We start from the raw sequence: 18,852 nt of genomic DNA on the forward strand, positions 1-18,852 counted from the left end.
TTGGTAGTGTACATAAAAATAAAAATAAAAGTATGTATATAATATAAACATAAATAATAATAATAATAATAATAATAATAATAATAATAATAATAATAATATACAATATATATTATATAATATAATAATATAATATGACAATTGAATATAATATAATATAATATTTATAAAAATATATAAATAATATATATATATATATATGTGTGTGTGTGTGTGTATAAACATCTATAGTATATAGTATATACATGTATGTAGACACAAAAGACAAATATAAATATAAATGTAATGACAATAAATAATACAGTATGTACAGTGTGCATACATAAGATAAATATATATGAGGAGGAGCTTCTTCCCGCAGGTCATTCGGGCCCTCAACCAGAACACCTAGCACCTGGACTTTCTAGACTTACCCCACACATGAACATTACATTCTACCTCAGTTGATTGTTGCACACACAATAATTGCACTACTTGCATACTCTGCACTACTCTGCACACACAACAACTACACTCACTGCACATCTTTGTGTGCATACTGCACCGACACTTTACTGTTACAATTGGTATTTGTACAATAGATAACAATATTCCTGTTAAAATTGGACATTTATATTTTCCCTTATACATATAAGGGGAAATATAAATGTAAGTAGTGCAATTATTGTGTGTGCAACAATCAGCTCTCTCTGGGTATGTCTTCAAGGAACAGAAACGTTTCCCTGACCGCAACAGAGAGAAGAGTCCATTGTTGGGATGGCTGAGGTCCTTCATTATCTTCCTGGCCTTGGTCCAGCACTGCTTGCTGTATGTAGTGTCCAGGTCAGGAAGCTTGGTGCAGATGGTACGCTCGGCTGAACACACCACCCTCTGGAGAGCTTGCCTGTCCTGTTTGGTGCTGTTTCCAAACCAGGCTGTAATACTTCCCATCAGGATGCTCTCAATGGTGCAGGTGTAGAATGTCTTTAGCACCTTTGAGGCCAGTTTAAAGTCCTTTAGGCATCTAAGATGATAAAGACGCTGCCGGGCCTTCTTCACCAGGGTGTTGACGTGACAGGACCATGTCAGGTCCTGCGTGATATAAACACCTAGGTACCGGAAACTGTCCACTCTCTCCACTGGGGGTCCCGCTGATAGTCAGACATACATACTGACAACTGACTTTACAGTTCGCTAAAATCAGAATGACGATTTTTTAGAAAATATTTAAAAAACAGAGAGTTATAAATGGTCTTCATACAAACTCTGTAAGATTAATTTATAATAATAGATAAAATAAAAAAAATAAAATAATAATATTCTGCCTGACAAAAGGTGGATCAAACTTACGTCAGAATCTAATTGATTTATTAACACTTCTTGTAATATGCAATTTTTAAAATCATTTTAAATCAATGTGTAATTCTTGATTGTGACTCAAAGGGCCGCTGTTTATCAAGGAAGCTTTAATTTTGCGCGTTTATGTCCTATACCCACCCCTAGCAAACCTCAGATCAATGAAAGAAAGGCTTCGCTGTAGGATTGTATTTGCGCGGACGGTGTTGAACATTTATTTCTGTAAATTTTTCTCAAAACAGAGCGCGGATTTTAAGTGGATGTGTATGGTATCAAAGCTTTTAAAACTGACCGAAGATTTTATTCTGCTGATCTTCTGTACCGTCGGGAAAATGGCAGACGCAGTGATGTGGCAGACGGTATTGTTTTTCATCCTCATTTCTTCTCGCTCCGTGCTCGCGCAGGTCAGCTACTCCATACCGGAGGAAATGTCGAAAGGCTCGATCGTTGGAAATATTGCTCAGGATTTGGGTTTGGATATAAAAAGACTGAAATCGGGGAAAGCGCGCATTTATACGGTGGACAGCACGGAATATATAGAACTGAACAGAGAAAGAGGCTCGCTGCTTATTAAAGAGAAAATAGACCGAGAGTCGCTTTGTGCAAAAAAGACTCCGTGTGCTTTACATCTGCAAATGATTCTAGAGAGTCCGATGGAATTATACACAATTACTGTAGAAATCACGGACATTAACGACAATGCTCCATTTTTCCGGACGGATGAAGTCAGGATTGAAATAAGCGAGTCGGCTGTACCGGGAGCGAGATTCATGTTAGAGAGAGCAATGGATGCGGACGTCGGAAGCAACGGCCTTCAGAGCTACTCAATTAAACCGACAGATCATTTTGTTTTAGACTTAGAAAATCACGCGGGTGGTGGAAAACCCGTAGAAATGATTTTACAAAAAGCACTCGATAGAGAAAACAAGGAAAGGCTTACTTTATTATTAACAGCGATGGATGGAGGAGAACCGGTTCTGTCTGGTACTGTACAGATACACATTACTGTTCTAGATGTTAATGATAACGCTCCTGTCTTTACACAGAAAGTATATAAAGCCTCAGTGTTTGAAAATGCACCGAAAGGCACTAAATTAACGACAGTTAGCGCATCTGATGCTGATGAAGGAACAAACGGACAGGTGACTTATTATATTTCAATCAAAGAGGAGGAAGTGAAAGAAATGTTTATTATAAACACGAGTAGCGGTGAATTAACATTAAAAGGGCAGGCTGACTTTGAAAAAACAAGCCATTATGAACTTGACGTACAAGCCAGGGACCAAGGAGGTCTATCGGACTCATGTAAAGTTATAATTGATGTGTTGGATATGAACGATAATAAACCAGCCATCACTATTTTGTCTATGGCAAGTTCTATATCAGAGGAATCTCCTTCTGGTACTGTTATTGCAATGATTAATGTAAACGATCCAGATTCAGGTGAAAATGGAAAAGTTCAGTGTATTATTACTGACAATATTCCATTTATTATCACATCTTCGTCCAATTATGTCTTCAGCTTGCGCACAGATCAGGAATTAGATAGAGAGAGAGAAGCTGAATATAACATCACTGTGACTTGCTCTGATGAGGGAGTTCCCTCACTCTCCGGCAGCACTTCTCTTCGTTTACACATATCAGATGTAAATGACAATGCTCCTGTTTTTGAGAGAAATAATTACCAGGCCTATGTGGTGGAGAACAACACACCAGGTCTCTCTATATTCACAGTGAAGGCCAGTGACGCAGACTCCAACCAGAATGCTCGAGTTTCTTATATTTTAGAAGAGAGCACTGTCAATGGACTTCCTGTGTCATCATATGTGTCAGTCAGTGCTGATAGTGGAGTCATTAATGCCGTGTGCTCTTTCGACTACGAGCAGTTAAAGGACTTCCATTTCCGCGTCAGAGCGCAGGACGGAGGCTCCCCTCCACTCAGTAGTAACATGACAGTAAAAATTATAGTCCAAGATCAGAACGACAACGCTCCTCAGGTTCTCTATCCAGTACAGACCGGTGGCTCTGTGGTGGCTGAGATCGTGCCTCGTTCAGCAGATGTGGGTTATCTGGTCACTAAAGTGGTGGCTGTTGATGTGGACTCTGGACAGAATGCCTGGCTTTCCTACAAACTCCAGAAAGCCACAGACAGGGCGCTCTTTGAAGTTGGAGTGCAGAATGGAGAGATACGAACTGTGCGTCAGGTCACTGATAAAGATGCTGTAAAACATAAGCTGACTGTAGTTGTGGAGGATAATGGACAGCCATCTCGCTCAGCTGTAGTGAACATCAATGTAGCTGTAGCGGACACTTTCCCTGAAGTGCTCTCAGAGTTCACAGACTTTACGCACACAAAACAATATAATGATGACCTTACTATTTACTTAGTTTTAGCATTAGCTGCTGTTTCTTTCCTTTTCATCACGACTGTAGTGGTTATAATATCAGTAAAGATCTACAGGTGGAGACAATCACGCATCTTCTATCAGTCCAATCTCCCAGTTATTCCGTACTATCCACCCGGTTATACAGACACAGGAGTTACTGGAACTCTGCCGCACATGTATAATTATGATGCTTGTATGACGACTGCCTCGAGGAAGAGTGACTGTAAATATTCTACACTCGGAGGACAGAGTGTTTTAGTGATGGACCCGAGTTTTACAGAAACTATGCAGCGCGCGATGAAGGAAAATAATTTTCTGGATGATGCTGATTCTCCTGAAATGGTAAGGGTTTGTTATTATACAGCCTCACACCGACACTATTCATAATCTACAGTGTTAAGAAACAACTTAAGTTCGGATATACTGCAAAAAAAGTGCGATAACATTTTGTATCTCTGACAGTTTTTTTAAACGTTAAACGCCATTTTCTCGTATACCTTATTGTAACCATTTTCAAAGTCACTTGTTTTGGACAAACGATTTGACATGGCTTTTATTCAGGCTGTAAATAGGTTTACGATAGGACAGTGGTTGTATTTCATGTGGGGTTATTGATTGTTTGTTTTTGTTATGTTCGTTTGTTTTAACTCTCATGTAGTTTTGTATAATTCGTCATTTGAATTGCTTGTTAATTTTAATGGATTTCTTTCTCCGATATTTACTAGATATTTTCATTCTGATTCTGGTTATTTTGTTTATTTCTTAATTGCTTTATTTATTGGCAAAACTAAGGATGAATAAAGTAGGAAGTAGATTAAAACAAATGAAAGGAAAAGATTAGAAATATATTTTTAGTTTCTAATGTATCCAGTTGATATTTAAAGGGGCTTAAATATTCACAATGTTACTGATGAGCACAGCCGCAGACACGGTTAAGAATGAAGAAGTCATAGAGTTAAATACACGTTTTCGCGATTTCCTTCGAAGTTTAATCATTCAGGGAGTTGGATGTTGACGCAGGATTGCGTTGATGTGCGAGTGTGGCTAAGTTAATGCGCCACGAGTACAGAAGAGAGCTGATAGCGTAGAAGTGATTATATTACTGTATACCGTTAGGAACATCGGGAAAAAGTGCCCCAGCCATATTATTTTTACAGTATTGTTATTAATACTATTACTGTCGGGATTATTAGTATTACTGGCATCATCTGTATTACTGTAATAATAGTTATTTTTGTTTAATTACTGTAAGGAAACAAGGACAAGTTGTACTTTATATTTTTCTTTATTTTAAATTGGGAGTCATTTATTGTTTAAAACAGAAGTAATTCCGACGCTGTATTTTGGTTTACTTGTTTTATTTTCTTTTTCTTTTTTCTGTTTGGTTTAGAACCTAAGTGAAACATAGACTCTTAACCAACTATAGGGAACAAATTGTGAACCCCACCCGATTTTTGTGGAACCTGTGTTTTATCTTCCTGCGGCCACACTAATGCAAATCTAATCATGATTCCATCAGCATACTAATTATTTTTTATACGCATATAATTGCAATTTTCAATTTAATTTCTGAAACAGCTGATTAAATCCATCTGCAGTACTTGCATTTGACTCAAAGTGCCGCTGTGTATCAAGGAAGCTTCGATTTTGCGTGGTAATGCCTCACACCCTGCCACAGCAACTCCTAGACGAGAGAGGAAGAAAGGATTTTATTTCGCGTGTTATTTCCGTCTGCGTGGTTAACGGAATATTTTTTTCGTATGTTCTAAGCTTTGTAAGCGGATTTAGGGTGAATTTACACTAGTTGTGAGAATATAAATTCTGGAGAGCATTGTTCTTTCTGAGGATCTCCGGCGTCGCGGAGAAAATGGCAGTGATGTGGCACATTGTATTGTTTTTCATCCTCCTTTCTTCCCGCTCCGTGTACGGGCAGGTCAGTTACTCCATAGCAGAGGAAATGTCGAAAGGATTGATTGTTGGAAATATTGCTCAGGATTTGGGTTTGGATATAAAAAGGATAATTTCCGGAAAAGCACGCGTTCATTCGGTGGACAGCACGGAATACATTGCGCTGAATAGAGAAAGAGGAATGCTCTTTATAAAAGAAAAAATAGATAGAGAGTCGCTTTGCGCAACAAAGATTCTGTGTGCTCTACATATTCAAATGATTCTTGAAAATCCGATGGAATTGTATACGATTACTGTAGAAATCACGGACATTAATGATAATGCGCCATTTTTCCAGACGGAGGAAATCAGGATTGAAATAAGTGAGTCGGCTGTACCAGGAGCGAGATTCATGTTAGAGAGAGCAATGGATGCGGACGTCGGTACCAACGGCCTTCAGAGCTACTCACTTAAACCGACAGATCATTTTATTTTAGAATTGGAAACTCATGGAGACGGAGGTAAAAATGTAGAAATGGTTTTACAAAAAGCACTCGATAGAGAAAAGCAGGAAATGCTTACTTTATTATTAACAGCGATGGATGGAGGAGAACCGGTTCTGTCTGGTACTGTACAGATACACATTACTGTTCTAGATGTTAATGACAACGCTCCTGTCTTTACCCAAAAGTTATATAAAGCCTCAATAATTGAGAACTCACCAAAAGGCACTAAATTAACAACGGTGAGCGCATCTGATGCTGATGAAGGAACAAACGGACAGGTGACTTATTATATTTCAAACACAGATAAGACAGTGAAAGATCTGTTTCAGATAAATGAAAATTATGGGGAAATAACACTAAAAGGACAAATTGACTATGAAAGTAAAAGTCATTATCAACTTGACATTCAAGCCAGAGACCAAGGCGGTCTCTCAGACTCATGTAAGGTAATTGTTGATGTCTTAGATATAAACGATAATAAACCAACTCTTACTATTCTATCGATGGCCAGTTCTATAACAGAAAACTCCCTTATAGGAACTATTGTTGCAATGATTAATGTAAATGACCTGGACTCTGAAACAAATGGCAAAGTTGACTGTAACATCAATGATAATAATCCATTTTCTATGACATCTCCATCTAACACAGTTTTTACACTAAGGACAAATCAGGAATTAGACAGAGAGAGAGAAGCTGAGTATAACATCACTGTGACTTGCTCTGATGAGGGAGTTCCCTCACTCTCCAGCAGCACTTCTCTCCATTTACACATATCAGATGTAAATGACAATGCTCCTGTCTTTGAGAGAAATAATTACCAGGCCTACGTGGTGGAGAACAACACACCAGGTTTCTCTATATTCACAGTGAAGGCCAGTGATGCAGACTCCAACCAGAATGCTCGAGTTTCTTATATTTTAGAAGAGAGCACTGTCAATGGACTTTCTGTGTCATCATATGTATCAGTCAGTGCTGATAGTGGAGTCATTAATGCTGTGCGCTCATTCGACTACGAGCAGTTAAAGGACTTCCATTTTCACGTCAGAGCGCAGGACGGAGGCTCGCCTCCACTCAGTAGTAACGTGACAGTAAAAATTACAGTCCAAGATCAGAACGACAACGCTCCTCAGGTTCTCTACCCAGTACAGACCAGTGGCTCTGTGGTGGCTGAGATCGTGCCTCGTTCAGCAGATGTGGGTTATCTGGTCACTAAAGTGGTGGCTGTTGATGTGGACTCTGGACAGAATGCATGGCTCTCCTACAAACTCCAGAAAGCCACAGACAGGGCATTGTTTGAAGTTGGAGTGCAGAATGGAGAGATACGAACTGTGCGTCAGGTCACTGATAAAGATGCTGTGAAACAAAAGCTCACTGTAGTTGTGGAGGATAACGGACAGCCATCTCGCTCAGCTGTAGTGAACATCAATGTAGCTGTAGCGGACACTTTCCCTGAAGTGCTCTCAGAGTTCACAGACTTCACACAGACCAAACAATATAATGATGACCTCACCTTTTATTTAGTTTTAGCATTAGCTGCTGTTTCTTTCCTTTTCATCATGACTGTAGTAGTTATAATATCAGTAAAGATCTACAGGTGGAGACAATCGCGCATCTTCTATCAGTCCAATCTCCCAGTTATTCCGTACTATCCACCCGGTTACACAGACACAGGAGTTACTGGAACTCTGCCGCACATGTATAATTATGATGCTTGTTTGACGACTGCCTCGAGGAAGAGTGACTGTAAATATTCTACACTCGGAGGACAGAGTGTTTTAGTGATGGACCCGAGTTTCACAGAGACTATGCAGCGCACGATGAAGGAAAATAATCTTCTAGAAAATCCTGATTCTACTGAAATGGTAAGGGATTGTTAATAACTTTGAGACTTTATCAAATCATTTATATAGTGAACAATAGACAGATGTGTCTCCTTGATATAGATGATGTTTTCACATTGCTGCTTTTTATACTCTTTTGGGCAAATGTCCATTCAACTACAACAACCAGAATTTTGTTGTATAAACGTGCATTTATTTAGTGACGTCAATTTCTTCAGCACATCACAGGTAACCTGGTGCATTACAAAATATTGATCTGAATTACAAATGTAGACATTGTTTTACCTTTTTTCCCAATCACCCAGCAATTTTACTAGTTAGCCAATCATCAAACGGAAAAAACCTTGTATAATATGTTAATATTTTACATTCTACAGTATTTCACTATATGTTCCCCCATTTAAGTTTATTCCATGAACTGAAGATACTTTTGTACACAGCACTCTTCAAGAGATCAAGGGAATATTTCCCAAATGAGATCATGCATTTAAACGAAATTAGTGAATTATTTTTCACATTAAACTCAGACATGTCTAAAGATAAGTGCAAAACTAATATTCCCAAAGGATGAAGTCATGAGAGTAAGATGAGAATTATTTCACACGGACACAATAAGCTTTAAAGTATGAAAAATTAAACAATTTTAGGTAGAGTTGATATTTTAGTGTTTAATGGGACTGGTGGCTTGTGTATAGTTTATAAATAAACTCCATCTAGGAAAAAATAGCTAAATAATTGCATGGTGTTTATGAGATTTTAAACAGATTTTCTATTGTAAGGGTAAGATCATTTCAGAACCATTTGTTCTGGACAGCGACACATCTCGCCATACTGAACTCAGTCCTAAAGCGTTTTTAAATTTCTATAAAGTTGTAGATATTTTCCGAAAACAAACTCTTCATGTAGATCAGGATTTTTTATGCATATGCTTTAAACTCAAGCTCATGTTATTGTAGCAAATTTTACACAGATATTTTTTCTCTTTTTCCAAATATCCACAATCATTTATTCTTTGCTAATATAAGACTGTGAAATGTTTAGAAGATATTCATAAAACAGAAACGTAAAAATGTTATTTATGACAACTCAGATTCATTTAGTTAATGTAAATAGAAAAAAAAATCAAATATAAAATAGAATCAGCTTTCTGCCTAATGAAAGGTCGTTCACGATGAAGTCAGAATAAAATTAATTTCATTGTTTTTCTTGCAAAACGCATTTTAAAACTTATATTAAATCAATGTGTAATTCTTGATTGTGACTCAAAGGGCCGCTGTTTATCAAGGAAGCTTTAATTTTGCGCGTTTATGTCCCATACCCAATCCTAGCAAACCTCAGACCATAGAAAGAAAGGCTTCGCTGTAGGATAGTATTTGCGCGGACGGTGTTGAACATTTATTTCTGTAAGGCGTTTCCCAAAACAGAGCGCGGATTTTAAGTGGATGTGTACTAATATCAAAGCTTTAAAACTGACCGAAGATTTTATTCTGCGGATCTTCTGTATCGTCGGGAAAATGGCAGACGCAGTGATGTGGCAGACGGTATTGTTTTTCATCCTCATTTCTTCTCGCTCCGTGCTCGCGCAGGTCAGCTACTCCATACCGGAGGAAATGTCGAAAGGCTCGATCGTTGGAAATATTGCTCAGGATTTGGGTTTGGATATAAAAAGACTGAAATCGGGGAAAGCGCGCATTTATACGGTGGACAGCACGGAATATATAGAACTGAACAGAGAAAGAGGCTCGCTGCTTATTAAAGAGAAAATAGACCGAGAGTCGCTTTGTGCAAAAAAGACTCCGTGTGCTTTACATCTGCAAATGATTCTAGAGAGCCCGATGGAGCGGTACACAATAACTATCGAAATCACGGACATTAACGACAATGCTCCTCTTTTCACTACAGAGGAAATCAGGATTGAAATAAGCGAGTCGGCTGTACCGGGAGCGAGATTCATGTTAGAGAAAGCAATGGATGCGGACGTCGGAACCAACGGCCTTCAAAGCTACTCAATTAAACCGACAGATCATTTTGTGTTAGATTTACAAAACCACGCAGATGGTGATAAAAGTGTAGAAATGATTTTACAAAAACCACTCGATAGAGAAAAGCAGGAAACGTTTACTTTGTTATTAACTGCTATGGATGGAGGAGAACCGGTTTTGTCTGGTACTGTACAGATACACGTTATTGTTCTAGATGCTAATGATAACGCTCCTGTGTTTAAGCAAAAACTGTACAGGGCTACATTAACAGAAAATGCAGCGAAAGGAACTAAATTAATCACGGTGAGCGCCTCTGACGCGGATGAAGGCTCCAACGGACGAGTAACATACTACATGTCAAAAACAGTAGATCGTTTGTCAGATTTGTTTGTTGTTGATCAGTATAGCGGTGAAGTCATATTAAACGGGCAGGTTGACTTTGAAAAAACGAGTAATTATCAAGTCGAAATTCAAGCCAAAGATCAGGGAGGACTTTCAGACTCTTGTAAGGTAGTTATTGAAGTGTTAGACATAAACGATAATACGCCATCAATTAAAATTATTTCCATGTCTAATAGTATATCGGAGGAGTCAAATGCAGAGACTGTTGTTGCAATGATTAATGTAAACGATCCAGATTCAGGTGAAAATGGAAAAGTTCAGTGTATTATCACAGATAATATTCCGTTTATTATCACATCTTCGTCCAATAATTTCTTTAGCCTGCAAACAGATCAGGAATTAGATAGAGAGAGAGAAGCTGAGTATAACATCACTGTGACTTGCTCTGATGAGGGAGTTCCCTCACTCTCCAGCAGCACTTCTCTTCGTTTACACATATCAGATGTAAATGACAATGCTCCTGTTTTTGAGAGAAATAATTACCAGGCCTATGTGGTGGAGAACAACACACCAGGTCTCTCTATATTCACAGTGAAGGCCAGTGACGCAGACTCCAACCAGAATGCTCGAGTTTCTTATATTTTAGAAGAGAGCACTGTCAATGGACTTCCTGTGTCATCATATGTGTCGGTCAGTGCTGACAGTGGAGCCATTAATGCCGTGCGCTCTTTCGACTACGAGCAGTTAAAGGACTTTAATTTCCACGTTAAAGCACAAGACGGAGGCTCCCCTCCACTCAGTAGTACCGTGACAGTGAAAATTACAGTCCAAGATCAGAACGACAACGCTCCTCAGGTTCTCTATCCAGTACAGACCAGTGGCTCGGTGGTGGCTGAGATCGTGCCTCGTTCAGCAGATGTGGGTTATCTGGTCACTAAAGTGGTGGCTGTTGATGTGGACTCTGGACAGAATGCTTGGCTCTCCTACAAACTCCAGAAAGCCACAGACAGGGCACTGTTTGAAGTGGGAATGCAGAATGGAGAGATACGAACTGTGCGTCAGGTCACTGATAAAGATGTTGTGAAACAAAAGCTCACTGTAGTTGTGGAGGATAACGGACAGCCATCTCGCTCAGCTGTAGTGAACATCAATGTAGCTGTAGCAGACACTTTCCCTGAAGTGCTCTCAGAGTTCACAGATTTTACGCAGACAAAACAATATAATGATGACCTCACTTTTTACTTAGTTTTAGCATTAGCTGCTGTTTCTTTCCTTTTCATCACAACTGTAGTAGTTATAATATCAGTAAAGATCTACAGGTGGAGACAATCGCGCATCTTCTATCAGTCCAATCTCCCAGTTATTCCGTACTATCCACCCGGTTACACAGACACAGGAGTTACTGGAACTCTGCCGCACACGTATAATTATGATGCTTGTATGACAACTGACTCAAGGAAAAGTGCCTGTAAATATTCTACACTCGGAGGACAGAGTGTTTTAATGATGGACCCGAGTTTTACAGAAACTATGCACCACAAGATTAAAGAAAACATTCTTCTTGAAGACCCTGATTCTGCTGAAATGGTAAGGGTTTATAAATACACCCCAGACTCCAGATTATCCATCAAGTAAAGACAACACAAACAAAATACATAATAGTGATTTCGTAAGGCTCAGTTTTTGCTCATTGTCATCAGTCTGAAAACAAGTAAAAGGTATACTGCTAAAGATGTACATGGTAGGTTTTTATATATATATATTGATTCAAACATTGTATGTTTATGGTGTTTTTTACATTTTCAGAACTACGTGTTCTGGACAGCAACAATCATTTTCACAGATCAGTCATTTATCACACTCAACTCCCGCATATGTTTTTGCTTTCCACATTTATCAAATTTATTGTAAAAAAAAAAAAAAAAAAAAAAAAAAAAACAATATATTACTGAATATAATCTTTATATGTCTGTTTTCAACTCCAGGATCTGTCCCCTGACCTAGAGAATATATTTTGTTCTCCCTTTCTTTTTCGTTATTATGTCCTGGGTAAACTGGAGAGGCGCTAGTTTTAAAAATTACTGTCATATAGTTAATAAATTACAAGAAAAGTAAAACATTTTTATTAGATACAGCGTTGACCATGATTATGTTAAAATTAAGATTGTTATTTTGGACGTATTTGCACGTGTTATTTCAGTTTAATTTTTAGAACTTGTGTTGCAACAATGTGTAATTCTTAGTAGTGACTCAAAGGGCCGCTGTTTATCAACCAAGGCTCGATTTTTCGCGTCTGTGTTCGATTCCCAGACACACCAATCCATAGTGAGGGGCGGAAGAAAGCCCATACTGGAAAAAAAAATACTTGTACGCAGCCTGTCGATCGTTTTCAGAGCAGTCTGTGATATTAGACAGCGGATCTCCGGGTGAATGTTGTCACATTTATAGGACAGTAAAACTAAATGAGGATTTTTTGTGGATCTTCGGTTCGCTGAGAAAATGGCAGACGCAGTGATGTGGCAGACGTTATTGTTTTTCATCCTCCTTTCTTCTCGCTCTGTGCTCGGGCAAGTCAGCTACTCCATAGCGGAGGAAATGGAGAAAGGCTCGATCGTTGGACATATTGCTCAGGATTTGGGATTGGGTTTAAAAAGACTGAAGTCTGGAAAGGCGCGTGTATTTTCCGGAGATAACACGGAAAATATCGAGCTAAATAAAGAAAGAGGTATGCTGCTTATAAAAGAAAAAATTGACCGGGAGTCTTTGTGTGCTAAAACAACGCATTGTGCTCTGCACCTTCAGATGATACTTGAGAATCCGTTGGAACTGTACACAATTGCAGTAGAAATTAAGGATATAAATGATAATGTTCCAGTTTTTCCGACGGAGGAAATTCGTTTTGAAATAAGCGAGTCGGCTGTACCGGGAGCGAGATTCATGTTAGAAAGAGCAATGGATGCGGACGTCGGTACCAACGGCCTCCAGAGCTACTCACTTAAACCGACAGATCATTTCGTGTTAGATTTACAAAGCCAGGCGGACGGTGTTAAAAGGGTTGAAATGATTTTACAAAAAGCACTCGATAGAGAAAAACAGGAAACGTTTACTTTGTTATTAACAGCGATGGATGGAGGACAACCGGTTCTGTCTGGTACTGTACAGATACACGTTACTGTTCTAGATGTTAATGATAACGCTCCTGTCTTTACACAGCAACTGTACAGGGCTACATTAACAGAAAATGCAGCGAAAGGAACTAAATTAATCACGGTGAGCGCCTCTGACGCGGATGAAGGCTCTAATGGACGAGTATCATACTACATGTCAAAAACAGTAGATCGTTTGTCAGATTTGTTTGTTGTCGATCAGTATAGCGGTGAAGTCATTTTAAACGGGCAGGTTGACTTTGAAAAAGGTAGTCATTATCAACTTGAAGTTCAGGCCAGAGACAATGGGGGACTTTCAGACTCATGTACAATAATGATTGATGTGTTAGACATAAACGATAATAAGCCATCTATAACTATTCTTTCAATGTCCAGCACTATATCTGAAGAGTCTCCTTCTGGTACTGTTGTTGCAATGATCAAAATAAATGATCCAGATTCAGGTGAAAATGGAAAGGTTCAGTGTATAATCACTGATAATATTCCATTTACTATAACATATGCCTCTAATTATGTCTTCAGCTTGCACACAGATCAGGAATTAGACAGAGAAAGAGAAGCTGAGTATAACATCACTGTGACTTGCTCTGATGAGGGAGTTCCCTCACTCTCCAGCAGCACCTCTCTCCGTTTACACATATCAGATGTAAATGACAATGCTCCTGTTTTTGAGAGAAATAATTACCAGGCCTATGTGGTGGAGAACAACACACCAGGTCTCTCTATATTCACAGTGAAGGCCAGTGATGCAGACTCCAACCAGAATGCTCGAGTTTCTTATATTTTAGAAGAGAGCACTGTCAGTGGACTTCCTGTGTCATCATATGTATCAGTCAGTGCTGATAGTGGTGTCATTAATGCTGTGCGCTCTTTCGACTATGAGCAGTTAAAGGACTTCCATTTCCACGTCAGAGCGCAGGACGGAGGCTCCCCTCCACTCAGTAGTAACGTGACAGTAAAAATTACAGTCCAAGATCAGAACGACAACGCTCCTCAGGTTCTCTATCCAGTACAGACTGGTGGCTCTGTGGTGGCTGAGATCATGCCTCGTTCAGCAGATGTGGGTTATCTGGTCACTAAAGTGGTGGCTGTTGATGTGGACTCTGGACAGAATGCCTGGCTCTCCTACAAACTCCAGAAAGCCACAGAGAGGGCACTGTTTGAAGTGGGAATGCAGAATGGAGAGATACGAACTGTGCGTCAGGTCACTGATAAAGATGCTGTGAAACAAAAGCTCACTGTAGTTGTGGAGGATAACGGACAGCCATCTCGCTCAGCTGTAGTGACCATCAATGTAGCTGTAGCGGACACTTTCCCTGAAGTGCTCTCAGAGTTCACAGACCTTGCTCATGACAATTACAACAATAATCTGACTTTTTATTTAGTCTTAGCTCTGGCTGCAGTTTCAGTGCTGTTCATTGTTTCAATAATTGCAATCATATCAGTAAAAATCCACAGATGGAGGCAGAAAAGACTGTTCTATAAATCCGCAGCAAATCTGCCCGTGATTCCGTATTTCCCACCCAGTTATGCTGATGGCACTTTGCAACATATGTATAACTATGAGATGTGTGGAACCACTGACTCGAGGATGAGTGACGTAAAGATTGTTAGGCCATACAGCCAAAACACACTCGGGAGTGTGAGTCTCATGGGGACTGTTCAGAGAGAAAAGAGGGAAGTGGATGACACTGACCTGCTCTCAGAGGTGAGGTCACACTGTGAAGTTCTAGTTTGAAATCCAAGCTGGAAAGCAAGCACTTTTAAACATTTTTTTAAAACAATAAATAGGAACTGTTTATGTTTTAAACTTTTATAGTAATGTAATATGACATATGAAATGACTATTATTATTATTTTTATTATTATTATTATTATTATTATTGTTGTTGTTGTTGTTGTTGCCAACGCATCTTAATCCAGAATTTGCTTCATGACTATATTTCGTGATCATTTCCTTTTTTCTTTCTAAGTTTTCGAAAACGTTGATGCACTGCTTCTAGACAGCTGTAATACTCCTACAGAACCCTAAGTGTCGCTGTTCATTGCATGTAATTTTGCTCCTGTATTTACAGCAACATAAAGGGGCACGATACATTAAATGTAGCTCACTTTTACCGTTTCACTGTTTCGGTGACGCTTTATTGAAAGCTACTCGCAACCAGAAGGAAATTATTGATGGAATACGTGATCTGGGATTATCTTTCTAGCATTTCCTTTTGATATTTCACCATTACCTTCGTTGGACCTCTAGGACGTTTAAAATGGAGACGGGAGAAAAAGGCAGGCTGCTTAGACTGCGGCTGTGGACAGGATGCGCTTTGATACTGTTTTCTAACCTCGTAAACGGGCAAATTCGTTACTCCATACCAGAAGAAATGCCCGTGGGCTCTTTTATCGGAAGTATTTCTACGGATCTTGGTCTCGAGCCGAAAAGACTGTTATCGGGGAAAGCGCGTGTTTTCACTGCAGACAGTAGTCAGTATGTGGGACTGGACAAAGAGAAAGGACAGCTGGTTGTAAAAGAAAAGATAGACAGAGAGCACCTTTGTGGAGACATGTCTGCATGCAGTGTCAGCTTTGAGGTGATTCTTGATAACCCGATAGAGCTATACCGTGTTACGGTAGACATTTTAGATATAAACGACAACAGACCCGTGTTTCCGAAGAGCGAAATAAATCTGGAAATCAGTGAGTTGGCCCTCGTTGGGGCTCGTTTTTCTTTAGCCAGTGCCATTGATCCAGATGTGGGTGCAAATTCATTACAGAAGTACACTTTGCAGCCTACTGATCATTTTAATTTAAATGTTCAAAATGGCGTGGACGGGAGCAAAAATCTGGAAATGGTTCTTCAGACAGCTCTGGACAGAGAAGAAAAAGCGCAGCATTATTTGACACTGACAGCTTTCGATGGCGGAAAACCTCAAAAGTCTGCCGTAGTGAACATAAACGTTGTCGTGCTTGATGTTAATGACAATGCTCCCATATTTAAACAACGCTTATATAAAACTTCTGTTGTTGAAAACTCACCGAAAGGTACACTCATAACGACAGTAAGTGCGACCGATGCAGACGAATCTAACCAAGATATTCGGTATTATTTTGATCATGCGACTGAAAGCATCGAAGCTCTGTTTTCCATCGACGAGCAATCTGGAGAAGTTAGGGTCACAGGAGGTTTAGATTACGAAAAACATAAGCAGTTTAAAATCAAAATCCAGGCTAAAGATCACGGAGGGCTGACGGATACCGGGGAAATATTGATTGACGTCATCGATGTAAATGATAACGCTCCGAAAATCACAGTCATGTCTTTTTCTAGTACTGTCTCCGAAGACGCTGAGCCTGGCACTGTGATAGCCATGATAAACATACAAGATCTTGACTCGGGCGACAACAGCAGAGTCACGTGCTCTATTCAGCTTAATACTCCGTTCAAAATTGTGGCGTCATTAAGTAATTACTATAACCTAGTGACAGCTTCGGCGCTGGACAGGGAAGACATAGTGGATTATAACATCACAATAACGGCAGCAGATTCTGGAAGTCCAGCTCTTTCAAGTACGGTGCTGCTCTTCATCAAATTATCAGATGTGAATGATCATGCACCACAGTTTGAGAAAGAAATCTATAATGTGTATATTGCTGAGAATAACGCAGCCTCCATGTCTGTTCTTACAGTTAAAGCAGCTGATGCAGACTGGGGCCTGAATTCTAGAGTGTCTTATTTTCTTGTAGATGGGGAGTTAAATGGAGCACCACTGGCATCCTATATCTCAGTAAATGCAGACACTGGAGTGATTTATGCAGTAAAATCTTACGATTATGAACAACTGAAATCTTTCAAAATTCTAGTCAAAGCTCAAGATGGGGGCTCACCCCCAATGTCCAGCAACACAACATTACACATATTCATTCAAGATCAGAATGACAACGCTCCTCAGGTTCTCTATCCAGTACAGACCGGTGGCTCGGTGGTGGCTGAGATCGTGCCTCGTTCAGCAGATGTGGGTTATCTGGTCACTAAAGTGGTGGCTGTTGATGTGGACTCTGGACAGAATGCCTGGCTCTCCTACAAACTCCAGAAAGCCACAGACAGGGCGCTGTTTGAAGTGGGAGCGCAGAATGGAGAGATCCGAACTGTGCGTCAGGTCACTGATAAAGATGCTGTGAAACAAAAGCTCACTGTAGTTGTGGAGGATAACGGACAGCCATCTCGCTCAGCTGTAGTGAACATCAATGTAGCTGTAGCAGACACTTTCCCTGAAGTGCTCTCAGAGTTCACAGACCTTGCTCGTGACAATTACAACAATAATTTGACTTTTTATTTAGTCTTAGCTCTGGCTGCAGTTTCAGTGCTGTTCATTGTTTCAATAATCGCAATCATATCAGTAAAAATCCACAGATGGAGGCAGAAAAGACTGTTCTATAAATCCGCAGCAAATCTGCCTGTGATTCCTTATTTCCCACCCAGTTATGCTGATGGCACTTTGCAACATATGTATAACTATGAGATGTGTGGAACCACTGACTCGAGGATGAGTGATGTAAAGATTGTCAGGCCGTACAGCCAAAACACACTCGGGAGTGTGAGTCTCATGGGGACTGTGCAGAGAGAAAAGAGGGAAGTGGATGACACTGACCTGCTCTCAGAGGTGAGACTTCTACCCATGCGCTTTGATTGCAGCCCACTTGCGCAGGGAATCTGTTGTCTATCCTGAAGTTGAGCCTGTTCAGCTTGGCTGTGTTTATCTTTTAAAAAATAGTATGAAACATATTTTGTAAATTATGCTTGTTTATACAGATTCTCATATTTTTGAAACAGTTGTATTGAATTTTGAAAAAAAGGTGGACAATTTGTATGAACTTGATGAAAATAGTACAGGTTTATCTTCTTCAGATACATAACTGCATGGCTTACACTGACCCAAACCCCCCCCCCCCCCCCCCCCACACACACACACACTGCCCTAATACTCTGCTCTAGAATGTGGTTTCTCTGCTGCAGGAATAGCTTTTCATTACAGAAAGGCTCCTTTTCTTAAAATTTTAAAATAATATCATCAAACATGAGCACAAAGATGTTTACTGTTTGATACACCAATGGGCAACCAAGACAGAATGTTTTTGTGTAATAAATAAGTCTGTGTTCTGTTTTTTTGCACTGTATTAAATGGTATCTCTCATTGAGTCACACCATATACAGAGATCTTTGACCTTCTGATAAAAAAGCCATTCATGGTTTCATGGTGTCTCTGTACAGAAGGAGACATGGGAGATTGTGCTGTTGTTGTGTCTTTGTTAAAGCATGCTAATGCTATAACAATTTCTCTCTGTTGCCCTTTTGTTCTGTAAATAGTATTAAATAGTATTAACTGTATTTCTTATGCAGTGGGTTTTGC

The 18,852-nt window shown here is 39.6% G+C and overlaps 1 protein-coding gene across 41 annotated transcripts in view; it reads left to right on the plus strand.

Annotated features, from left to right (window-relative positions):
- LOC131366964 (protocadherin alpha-C2-like) overlaps positions 1-18,852 on the plus strand; it is a 239,726-nt gene that overhangs the window by 183,920 nt on the left and 36,954 nt on the right. Inside the window, exon 1 of one of the 41 annotated variants that reach the window (XM_058412025.1) lies at positions 1,297-4,064. The exons of 31 other annotated variants lie outside the window; for them this stretch is intronic. In XM_058412025.1, coding sequence (XP_058268008.1) covers positions 1,497-4,064 — 2,568 coding nt within the window. In that variant the 5' untranslated portion in view covers positions 1,297-1,496. Of the gene's footprint in view, positions 1-1,296; positions 4,065-4,111; positions 7,981-9,082; positions 11,871-15,369; positions 18,106-18,852 lie in introns of those variants that run through there. 9 more of the 41 variants (XM_058412027.1, XM_058412026.1, XM_058412028.1 and 6 more) reach the window with 9 other exon arrangements.

Source organism: Hemibagrus wyckioides, linkage group LG16 (genome assembly GCF_019097595.1).
Source record: "Hemibagrus wyckioides isolate EC202008001 linkage group LG16, SWU_Hwy_1.0, whole genome shotgun sequence".
NCBI lineage: Eukaryota > Metazoa > Chordata > Actinopteri > Siluriformes > Bagridae > Hemibagrus > Hemibagrus wyckioides.